General features: G+C 44.5%; 1 protein-coding gene across 1 annotated transcript in view; it reads right to left on the reverse strand.

The window, feature by feature from the left end:
* Positions 1–535: 535 nt before the first annotated feature.
* The window catches only part of DHX35 (DEAH-box helicase 35), a 30,999-nt gene continuing 19,031 nt past the window's right edge, over positions 536–12,503 (reverse strand). The window contains exons 14-22 of the mRNA XM_069952024.1: positions 12,357–12,411; positions 11,895–11,990; positions 11,696–11,790; positions 9,998–10,075; positions 9,133–9,262; positions 5,102–5,183; positions 4,204–4,275; positions 2,880–2,991; positions 536–1,155 (exon numbers count right to left, since the gene is read on the reverse strand). Of these exons, the coding sequence (XP_069808125.1) occupies positions 1,111–1,155; positions 2,880–2,991; positions 4,204–4,275; positions 5,102–5,183; positions 9,133–9,262; positions 9,998–10,075; positions 11,696–11,790; positions 11,895–11,990; positions 12,357–12,411 (765 nt within the window). The 3' untranslated portion in view covers positions 536–1,110. The remainder of the gene's footprint in view (positions 1,156–2,879; positions 2,992–4,203; positions 4,276–5,101; positions 5,184–9,132; positions 9,263–9,997; positions 10,076–11,695; positions 11,791–11,894; positions 11,991–12,356; positions 12,412–12,503) is intronic.

Below are 12,503 nucleotides of genomic sequence, written 5' to 3' on the forward strand. Positions count from 1 at the left end.
CAGAAAGCTTATGTCCACAGGAGGCTATTCAGTTTGGGAACAGTCAGGGAGCGGGAGTGCAGGATATAAACATATCTATTTACTGATTCAAGGGTCCATTCACTTTAACATGTAACTGGTCTTTCTGATTCACTCTGAACCCTGATGGTGTCCCGGCTGCTATCAGACTCACATGACCAGTTGGTGATCCTGTGCCTGTCAGCGACAGCCAAGTATATGACATACGGATCTTTGTTTTATTCTAAGGGTCAGCACGACAGTGGTGTTATACGGTCAGAACAAAGTAAAGGGGCAGTTCACAAAGAAAAAAAAAATTGTCATTTATTTCTATTAAAAAATCACCAGTCTTCCAGTACTTATCAGCTGCTGTAGTTCCTGCAGGAACTGACACAGTGCTCTCTGCTGCCACCTCTGTCCATGTCAGGAACTGTCCAGAGCAGCAGCAAATCCCCATAGAAAACCTCTCCTGCTCTGGACAGTTCCTGACATGGACAGAGGTGGCAGCAGAGAGCACTGTGTCAGACTGGAGAGAATACACCACTTCCTGCAGGACATACAGCAGCTGATAAGTACCGGAAGACTGGATATTTTTTAATAGAAGTTAAAAATCTCTGGCACCAAAATTTTTGTTGTGAACTACCCCTGGAATTTACATGAGAGGTCACATCAGGAGCTTCATGTACCCTATGATCGGTGGATGTGCTAAAGCCTATGTAATAATGATGATGGCAACTGCAAAACTGTCCCCAGTGCTGCTCTCACCCCGCCAGCTTCCATCATCGCCATCTCATCTCCTTTCCGTCATTTAGAACTTAAAAAAATAAAACAGCTTTCTGTTATACATACATATATATATACCTAAAAATATATCGTATATGCCTAAAGGAAGAGGTGGTGTGGAATGGCACAGCCAGACACAATCTTGGGCTCAGCATAGGTGGAGATGAATATGCTGGGTGCGGAGAAGCCATCCGGCTGATGGGTGAGAGGTTCTCCATCCTCAGAAGGCAGGCAGGCCGGATCTCCATGGGAGTTGAGGTCAGACATAGATATGTTGGCGAGAGCAGAGTTGATTTTTCTCTCTTGTGGTTGAACAGAAATGCGGCGGGCTCACAAATTGTCCAGCTTGGCCCTTTTATTGGTTCGAGATAGATGCTGTGTGGATGAAAGAAGCAGAATGAACACTAGAACTGCAGACTGTCCCTTTAAAGGGAATCTGTCACTAGGTTTATGAGGCCTTAAATAAGGGCAACTAGTGATATAAATGCTGAACAGATCGGTGTCTTACTTACATCATTCTGTTCAGCCGTTCTCCTAATATGCAGGAGAATGGGATTCTTGCCACACCACTCCCCCGCCCCCCAGCTGCTGACTGACCGGCGACTGCCAATACACAGCATAAATAGATAACCACCAATCAGCAGCTGGTGGGCGGAGTTTTCTGCTGTTCATGAATATCCAGGACTACTGAGCACATGCACATAATGTAGGGGACTACTTACTGTCCGCGTTTTTCAGGAGGATACCTCTGGATCAGCTGCACAGAACAATGTAAGTGATACATCATTCTGCTCAGCTTCTCTGTCACTAGTTAATGCCATCCTGAGATAGGACGCTATTAACTTACTAACAGAGAGAGAGAGAGATATGAGAGAGAGAGAGAGAGAGAGAGAGAGAGAGATATAGAGAGAGATATAGATAGATAGATATGCAAAAAAGGGGTCCGTGGAGCCTCAGTTACGAGTCTCAAAACCGGGAATAGCCATATATCCCTCTCTCCAGAGAAGGAAGCCCATTGCCAAGGGGCGCCTCCTAGTGGGGAGAGCACCAAACCACCCTGATACTAGTCCCTCAGGTCCTCACTCTGTTGCATCTGAGTGAGGACCTGAGGGACTACGTATCAGGGTGGTTTGGTGCTCTCCCCACTAGGAGGCACCCCTTGGCAATGGGCTTCCTTCTCTGGAGAGAGGGATATATGGCTATCCCATGTTTTGAGACTCGTAACTGAGGCTCCACGGACTCCTTTTTTGCATATTCAAATTTTGTAGGGGACAATCAATGGAGACTCGTAAATGAGTACTCCATTGGAATTTTTCACTGTTCTCCCTGAGTTCAGTGATTGTTGTGTTTAGATAGATAGATAGATAGATAGATAGATAGATAGATAGATAGATATATATATATATATATATATATATATATAGAGATATATATATAAGAAAATTACTGCGGCACTCCAAAGATAATAAAAAAATAAAGCGGTGATTTATTCAATCCATGTACAGGTAGCACTACCTGTACATGGATTGAATAAATCACTGCTTTATTTTTTCACTATCTTTGGAGTGCCGCAGTAATTTTCTTTTTGGATAACTATATACCAAGTGACTCCCAGTTCTACAGCTGGCACCCGCTGCAACACAGAGTGCTGCATCCTTTTTTGCATTACTACCCCTAACTTCTCCTTTAAAGGGGTATTCTCATCACCTAAAATTGTATTAGCTGATAGATAATGCTTTGCATTAGCAAAATTGCTTAGTTTAGCCTTTTGGTCCCTTTCTCTCTCCTTATAGTGGACAGCTCCTTGCCTAGGTTCCCGATAACCCTTCGTAAGTGACGTCACTCGGGTGGTCGGGACCTCTGGCGCAGTAAGCATGCATTTCTCCCCTGAGATCACACACGTCTCGATGGCTTGTGGATTGTCCTTGGAGCCATGTGTAATCCCAGTGCTGACAGGTGGATCCTCCTACTCAGAACATTGCCAGCAGAGAGAATGGTATCAGCGATGGCCATGCTCTGCACATGCTCAGTACTCTGACCAGCACAGGGTTCCCCTTGCTGTATACATAGAACAATGTAATGTAACCAATGTGCCATACCGTTCCCTGTTGATAGAAGTGTGGGGCCAGCTCCAGCAGCCACGCCGACTCCACCGCAGTCACATCCCGCATGTAGTACTTAGTCGTCTGGATCACCTCACTGAACAGCACCCTGCAGGGGAAAAACATGACATGAAACCTCTCATATGCTAATGTGCGGCTTATAAATGAATCATTACATCCTACGTGCAAAGAGGTAAAACTCTATATTTCTTAGCGGTGGTAAAGAGCGCTACTAATAGTACAACTATGCACAGGTGGTGGCTGCAACATCAGCGCCAGCATTGTGGTCCCTTTAAATAGCTAGTGGGCCGGGGTGCCGTGGTCAGACCTCTGCTGACCTGACATTGATTGATTGCACATGTTGGCCAGTAAGAGGTGTATTCCATGGGGCGATATCTGCAGTAAGCAAGTGCCGATTGGCTATATACGGCTCGATGTCCGTGCAGCCATTGCTGCGTATATAGAAAATAATAAAGTTATATACTTACCTCTCCCCGCTGCGCAGGGTCCTCCAGCCTTCCAGCTCCCCCCAGCCGCTGAAGGTTCCACACCCATCTGTGCAGTGACAGGCCGCTCAGCCAATCACTGGCCAAGGAGGGACAGCACTACGGCCAGTGATAGGCTGAGCAGCCTGTCACTTCAGAGACGGCTTCAACGGTGGCTGCGGGGAGCGGGAAACAGGCAGAAGGACACCAGGGAGCAGTAATAACTTTTGTTATTTTCTATATACTTTCATCAGTCACAGCCATGCAGGTCCTATTACACGTAGCAATGTGCGGTCAGAGGACGATTATTTTTAAACCAGCTGAAAGACAATGATCGGCAGATGACTGACTCCTCGCCTGATCGTTGTCTTTATTACACAGGGGCGATATCTGCCCTACTGTGCCTGACAGGGCGTATAATCATCCCGTGTAACATGGCTCAAAGGGTCCTATAAGACGAAAGCAATTTTAAACGATGAACAGCAAACGATTGCAAACGAGATGGTTTATCGTTAACCTGATATCGTTCATCATATTAAATAGAACGATAGTCGTTACAACGATCGGTTACTATATCTGATCCCAGCAAACGAAGGAATAATGTGGAATTACACTAAACGATTAGTAATCGAATGTGGAATTACAGCGAACGGTTAATGATGATTTTGGTGTGAGAACCAAACGAACGATGAACGATTTATTGTTGCTCGTTTAATCGTTGCTGCATTTACATAAAATAATAATTGTTTAAATACAAATGATATAACGATAATTTGCACGATAATCGTCCCATGTAATAGGGCCCTTATGGCGTGCTGCATACTGTACAGACTCACCAGCTCGGAGGCTTCTCTGCGTATAGAACCGATGTCGGGTGTATGTGTAACTCATGACCGTCTCTTACTGTCCTTAGGAGAACGAAACAAAACAAGAATAAATTGTCGGAAGGAACAGATAATTTACTGGATCACTGTATCATAATACCGGACTCTATGGAGACAAAAGTCAATATGGCTGCCATCAGCTCTACAATGTGACCGCTCAGTCAGCTATTTTAATGTTGCAATCACTATTGGTTAAAGTGTAGCTGTCATGGCGCCCGGATCAGCTGCGAGTTCCTCTGTTCATATTGAAGTTGGGATCTCCTTGGATTTGGACACACAAAGGGACTGTGATGTGCATGATTGGATCCAATGGGGGACGCGCACATTATGGTCTTATTGCATAGTGGTATCCATAAAGATCCAAACTTCCAGGTGAACAGAAGAACTCGCCGCTCATCCGCCAGCAGGTGCCATGACAGCTACACTTTTAATGACTGACATCAGCGTTAATAGAAGATAGATGGCAATACTCACAAGTTATGATGCAGCCCATACCACCCCACCAATTGGGCACCATACATTTACAGTGCAGAACGTTTAGGGGTCAAGAGACATCAGAAAAGAAATACAAATGTACTGGTACCCATGGGTTTAGGTCATATATGGCTGACATGGTAGGGCTTCATCTCTGATCTGGCAGACCACATCTCTTCCCATTAACCAATAACTCCTGAGAGAAGCTTTGACTCACTGGAAGTTCCTAACCCATGTCAATAAGGTGCCGTACCCTATCAATATGCCCAACATGTAAACATCTATTCAACCATATAGGACTCCCAAAATGGGTTAAAGCAAGTTGAGGGGGTCTTTGTTGTGTTGCACTGAAGCCCCTCTATCCTGGTCAAGTTACCTGTAGACACCTGTAGAATGAAGCTTGGCAGCGTTGGCAAAGAACCCGGCCACTATACAGCGTAATATAGGATCCGGATCTCCTAGAGGAGACAGAAAATAATTAAAACATTATAACATTAACCCCTTAAGGTCAAAGCTTTATGTTTAAAAGTCCATAGCGCTTGCATTTTTTCACCTAGAGACGTATATGAGCGCTTATTTTTTGCGAAACCAATTGTACTTTGTAATGACAGGCATTATTTTTCCATAACATATGCTGCGAAACCGGAAAAAAATCAATCATTTGCGCTGTCAAATTGAAAAAAAAAAAAGGAATTTGTTTTGATTTCGGGGAGTTTTGCATTTACGCCGTTCGCCCTATGGTAAAACTGACTGGTTATGCATGTTCCTCAAGTCGTTACGATTACAACGATATATAACATGTATAACTTTTCTTGTATCTGATGGCCTGTAAAAATTTTAAACCATTGTTAACAAATATATGTTCCTTAAAATCGCTCCATTCCCCGGCTTATAGCGCTTTTATCCTCTGGTCTATGGGGCCGTGTGAGATGTCATTTTTTGCGCCATGATGTGTTCTTTCTATCGGTACCTTTTTTTTTTTTTTACTGTAGGTTCCTTTAATACAACTATAGGAGTGAATATTCATGAGCGATTGGTATCTGCATGCTAGTTCACCTTGTCGTGGTAATCTTTTTTTTTTTAATTTTTATTTTTACCAATAAATACGTAGATTGCACAAATATAAACAATGAGTAATAAATATTACTACATTATGATTATTCTTAAGACCCTCCCCTTCCCAAACCCACACTTACCCCCACCCTCCCAACTCCCCCCACCCAACCACCCTGGCTCGTGAGAGAGAAAAAGAAGGAAAAAAAAAAAAAAAAACACCTACCATTTCTGCCAGACCCGTAAGTAAGTCCTTTCTCCCTTTATTCCTTTTCTAGTATACCAGACCTGCTCATATTTCTTTATTTTCGAGACTACATTTACCCATTCTTTCGCTGACGGCGAGTCAACATTCACCCAATTTCTCAAAATCGTTAGTCTGGCATAAAATAGAGTTCTTAAAACTAATATAGCATCATCTCGCTCAGATAGTATAGGAGTTGCACCCAAAATGGCTATATAAGGAGTTAAAGGTAAATTATAACCCAGCTTTGTATCTAAACTCCTTGCTACCTCATTCCAAAATCTTTGAATTACTGGACAATCCCAAAACATATGGGCTATATCTGCCTCAGAATTAGTACAACGCTGACAACATGAAGTCTCCCTAAGCTGCATTTTATACATCTGAGCAGGGGAGTAATAGCTCCTGTGTAGGATCCTAAACTGGGTTAGTTTATGCTCCTCGCATAATGAAACCTTACCAATATTCTGAACAATATTATCCCAGCTCTCATCCGAAATCACCCCCCAGTTCTCTTGCCACTTAGAGCGACAACTAAAGTCTGCCTTTATTTTAATATCCAATATCATACGTTTATAGATAAGCGATACACCCCTTCTCATATCCCCCATTCCCATTAAGGTGTGCATAACCGTATTCTGAGATAAACTAAACAAACTTTTGTTTACAGACTGGCTCGCTGCGTGAACCAGCTGTAAATAATAAAAAACATGCTTGTGCTCAAGCCGGAATTCTACGGCCACCTCACTAAAACTACGAACTTTCCCCTGGTGAAATAACTGTGCTACCCCTATAAGACCTTTATCTACCCAAAATTGTTTATTTTGAATTTTCTCAAATTCCGGAAAATTACTATTATCCCAAATTGGGGTACATAACAGATGCCCACCTATGTTGCATAAACCTTTCAATGACTTCCACACCAACACCATTAAGTGCTCTATTGTGCAGTCAGGAGGATGATTTGAGTTCAGCCTCCCAGATTCTAATAATTCAAATATACTGTGTGCCTTGTATTTTAATCTCAAATAACAACTAAGTGGATTACTCTGATTTTTAACCAAAACTGCCAGCTGTGAAGACAAAAAATAAACTCTAAGATTTGGCATAGAGTACCCTCCCCTCTGACTGTGAAGACTAAATTTCTCATATTTAATACGTACCCGCTTTCTTCCCCAGATCAAACTACCTAATAATACTTCTATTTTTTTTATCCATTTATCGCTTACCCATACCGGGGCTGCACCAAACAAAAACAGCAACTGGGGAAGAACCACCATTTTTATAATGGCCAAACGGTCGGCCATCGAAAGAGGTAACTTCTTCCAAATCCCTACCCGCTTCTCCAAATTCTGTAGAAAGGGCGTGAGATTTGCTGGAATAAAATCTTCCCCCTTTGCCGTTATTTTTATTCCCAAATACTCCAAGGCCTCATTTTTCTTGGCTATCCTCACTTCACCAATTGGACTATTAATTTCCTCATCCAATGGGAGAAGCCAGGACTTCCCCCAGTTTATTTCCAACCCTGAAAGAGCACCAAACTGCTCCAGGTTGTTAATTATGCTTGGAACAGACTTATCTGGTTCTAAGACAAATAACAGAATATCGTCTGCGTATAGTAATATCTTGCTATCTTCCCCCTCCAACCCCTCTCTGAACCCCCCAAGCGGCACCATGACGTATCAGAGACGTCATGGGTCGCTAAGGGGTTAAAGGGGTATTCCACCGAAGAGCTAAAAAATGAAATGCTCACAATCCTGGCTGGTTTTGCTCACCAAGGTCCCCTGAGTATTTTGTACTCTCTCATGTCTTTCTAGCTCCACCCAAATGACTATCCAGGATTAGAAAAATGTGGCTAATTTTTTCCAGAAACCTTCCCTTTCCTGTCCTCAGGTTGGGAGTGGGGGTTTGGCAGCTCAGTTCTGTTGAAGTGAATGAAGCTGAACTGTTATACCACACACAGCCCGAGGACAGGGGTGGCAGATCTAAAACACTGCATACAGCAGATGACACGTCCCTGCTATTGTACAGTGAAAGCATTTAGGGAGTATTCCACTAACCTTTGATATGTTGCTGCCCATGGTGAGACTAACAATTCCTTCCATACTTGTTATTATCTATTCAGTCTCCTTCCCCCAGTTCTCAGCTGCTGCTTTCTGCTGAAGACACAAAAATCTGTGTGTGAGCTTTTCTCTCTGTCTCCCCCTCCTTCCCCCTCCCTTCAGAGACAGCTCATGTAAACAAGTCCTTGGCAGGCTTTATCTGCAACATTGTAGCTTCTTGGTAATACTGGGAGGATTATTCTGAAATCAAGCTGCTAATGGACTCACTGTGATTAATCCTCTCAGCATTACAAAGAAGCTACAATGTTGCAGATAAAGCCTGCCAGGGACTTGTTTACATCGGCTGTCTCAGAAGGAAGGAGGGGGAGACAGAGAGAAAAGCTCACACACAGAAAACAGCAGCTCAGAACTAGGGGAAGGAGACTGAATAGATAATACAAATAACAAGATAATAACACATTGTTAGTCTCACCATGGGCAGCAACATATAAAAAGTTATGTTTGAGTGGAATACCCCTTTAACCCCTTAAGAACCACACCCATTTTTTAGTTCGCGTTTTTGTTTTTCCTCCTCGCCTTCTAAGAGCTATAACTCTTTCATTTTTCCAGCTACAGGGCCGTATGAGGTCTTATTTTCAGGAACAGGTTTACTTTGTAATGGTATCCTTCAATCTACCATAAAATTAATGAGGGAACCCCGAAAATATCATTTATGGGATGAAATTGGGATAACAAATGAAATTCTGCAAATTTTGGGGGGTTTCGTGTTTACGTAATGTACTTTACAGTAAAACTGCCCGCCATTGAGGGTGAGGGCCTAGCTGCTGATAGCAGCCGGTCCTCACCTGCTATGAAGAGAGCTCAGCTCCTGAGCCTGGTTCATAGCCCGGTACCGTGGAGGGGCGTACAGTTACGCCCTCTTGCACCAAGGCCCAGGCTGCGGGGGTGTAAATGTACGGCACTGGTCGTTAAGGGGTTATTAATGGTCCTGTGATCTCTCCCAATGATAACCGAGACCCACAATGCCGTTCACTGTCACCTGCTCACCTTCACTAGAGATCTTGGGCACCTTGAACTTGCTGAGAAGCTTCTTGAGCTGTTCCCGCACGGTGACGGCTCTCATCAGCCCCTTGTAGTTGAGGAATCGCTGCTGACACCACTGGGAGCTCTTGTTAAACTGCAAGAAACAGAAGGTATACTAACAAAAGTGTCAAACTAACGGCTCTTTAACTGCTGCAAAACTACTACTCCCATCATGCCTGCACAGCCAAAGCTTCTCCGCACTCCCGTCAGCGGCTTTTCTTTTCAAATACAGATCAGGCAGTTGAAGTCCGCCATGCCTGATCCTTCTCTCCCTCGACTCTATCAGCTGCGAGAGAGAGGCTTTAGCTTTGGCTCTCCAGGCATGATGGGAATTATGCAACAAACTAGGCTACATACACTGACGGTGCACCCCAATATATCGGCAGAAGGGGGGGAGGGGCAAAGATTTTCTGCTCTGTAAAGGCCCTATTCCACGGAACGATTATCGTCCGTATTCGGCCGATATCGGCCGCTACGGACGATAATCGTCCCGTAGAATAGAGTGCATCGATCAGCCGTCAGCGATCTGCTGCCGTCGCTCCGTTGAATAGGAGCGTCGGCAGCAGACGCTGCTATATCCTATGGGCTGCCCGGACGATCAGCGATCCCCCGGGCAGCCCCCCCGCAGCTCCCCGCCGCCCCCTCCCGCACTCACCCGCTTGCTGCAGCCGCGTTGAATAGCGGCGGCAGCGAGCGGGGAATGAGGCGCAAACGAGCGCTGAGAGCGCTCGTTTGCTCCTCTGTCGACCCGTGTAATAGGCCCTTAAGACAATGCAGACATGTGATGAGCTCCTTCTAGCTGCTCCCAAGGACGGACTCCATCTCTTACCTTAATAAAAGCCTCAAACACATTTAACATGGTGAGGTGATCGCCCTCCTCCACCGCAAACTTCCGGTGTTCTCTTGTCTGTGAACAGAAGTTGTGAAGAAGTTCAGTGGTAAACAAATAGGAAGAAAGCACAAGACTTGTGCTCTATTTTTTTTCTTTCAAATCAACTGGTTCCAGCAAGTGCCAGAGATTTGTAATTTACTTCCATTTAAAAATCTCCAGTCGTCCAGTACTTATCAGCTGCTGTATGCCACCTCTGTCCATGTCCGGAACTGTCCAGAGCAGCAGGAAATACCCATAGGAAACCTCTCCTGCTCTCCAGACTGGAAAGAATACACCACTTCCTGCAGGACACACAGCAGCTGATAAGTACAGGAAGACTGAAGATTTTTTAATAGAAGTAAATTGCAATTTTCTGGCACCAGCTGATATAAAAAAAAGTTCTTTTTGGTGAACAACGCCTTTAACAGCCGCCGAAGATGAATAAACCATTACAGGCACCTGGTGGGCACCCCCACTAGAGGCTAGAGAGGTATCCCCCTATGTAGGTATATAGTCAGATCCATCACCCATAGGGTGCCTTAATAAGCTGAAAAATCTAGAACATGTTGTATACTATTTCAACTAGTTATTATGGTAGTCTATTATGCTATTCCATACTTTATTTAGTATACCAACATACCAAAAAATACAAGGATTGTTAGGCTAATGATACTCTATGAATGCACCAAGTGTGTAGGTTGTGAGGTTTATCCAACGTATCTATACATAGGCCTTGCTGTATGAATGTATATAACTAGCAATGTCCGTGCAGGCCTTCCTGTATGTATGTATGTATGTATGTATGTATGTATGTATGTATGTATGTATATATATATATATATATATATATATATATATATATATATATATATATATATATATATATAGTTAGCAATGTCCGTGCAGGCCTTGCTGTATGTATGTGTATATAAAATAGTTAGAGATGTCCATGCAGACCTTGCTTCGGTGTAAAATAATAAAACTATTACTTACCTGTCCAGGCTCCCCCAGTGTCCTCAGGTCATGTCTGAGGGATTCCCCGGTCTTCACGGCTGCAGCTCTGCCTTCTGGTCCCAACTGTGAGGTGACAGGCCACTCACCCAATCATTAACCGCGGTGCTGTTCTGTCTTGGCCAGTGGTTGGCTGAGCAGCCTGTCACCTCACAGACGGGACCAGAAGTAAGAGCTGCAGATGCAGAGACTGGGGAAAACCACAGACCAGATCTGAGGACTCTGGGGGAACCTGGACAGGTAAGTAACAGAGTCAATATTTTATACTATCAGACGATGATTTTCAAACTTGCCAATAGGCAATAATCAGCTGCCTGATTGTCTCTTCGGCTGATTGTTCTCTTTGTTACATAGAGTGATATCGACCTGTGTGTCATAGGGCCCTCAGTGTAGGTCTGTAGGGCCCTCAGTGTAGGTCTGTAGGGCCCTCAGTGTAGGTCTGTAGGGCCCTCAGTGTAGGTCTGTAGGGCCCTCAGTGTAGGTCTGTAGGGCCCTCAGTGTAGGTCTGTAGGGCCCTCAGTGTAGGTCTGTAGGGCCCTCAGTGTAGGTCTGTAGGGCCCTCAGTGTAGGTCTGTAGGGCCCTCAGTGTAGGTCTGTAGGGCCACCGTCACTTTCTGTGTCATCTTCACCATTCTGGGCACTTACCGCTTGTGCTTTCTGGTTTGGAGGAACGACAAACACGTTCTGAATCTGCATCATTGCCGCGATGCTTAGAATTTCAGCAGAACATCCAAAGTTACCTGTAAGATGAGACAACAGTCCAGGTTTACGGGGAACTATAGCGCTCCGCATGCAGAGGTCACGTACAGTAACACATGGACACGTACACAATACTCCGACTTACCAGACTCCAGCAGCATCTTGGCAAACATGGGGTTCAGAGGGAACTCCGCCATTCTAACACCAAGAGGTTCAGTGAGGCGACAGTGCTTATCCAAGCCTGGAAGAGGGGAGAAGTCTGGTCTCATAATGGGAATAATACTGTTTTAGTAGATGATGAGAGTAGTAGTCAAAACCACTTGAAGGGGGTAGAACACTGGCCGCAGACACAGAGAATTATAGAGAGATAGAACTCCCGCAGACTAGTGTAGGAATCTCACAATCAGCAAACAGTGATCTATACATATATTCATATATCTATCTATCCATCTATACATATATCCCGACGTGATATGAGACATGTGACCTCCGGCTCATTGCAGCAAAGGGCCGTGTGAATAATCGTGCTATAGCCTCCCCCCCCCCCCAACTCCTGCTATGTAAATGGGCGCAGGGACCCCTAGAATCCTGCATTACAAACCCTTACCTCCCAGCGCATAGAGCAGCTCCAAAGCCTGAACCATAGACTGTGCTGGGGGCGGCTGCCAATAGAAGGAGAAGGTTATAAGCAGATGATTTACTACATTACAAGCAAATGTTAGATACAAGGCAGAGAACATGGAGTTAAAGGGAT

The sequence above is a fragment of the Dendropsophus ebraccatus genome, chromosome 14, assembly GCF_027789765.1.
Source record: "Dendropsophus ebraccatus isolate aDenEbr1 chromosome 14, aDenEbr1.pat, whole genome shotgun sequence".
NCBI lineage: Eukaryota > Metazoa > Chordata > Amphibia > Anura > Hylidae > Dendropsophus > Dendropsophus ebraccatus.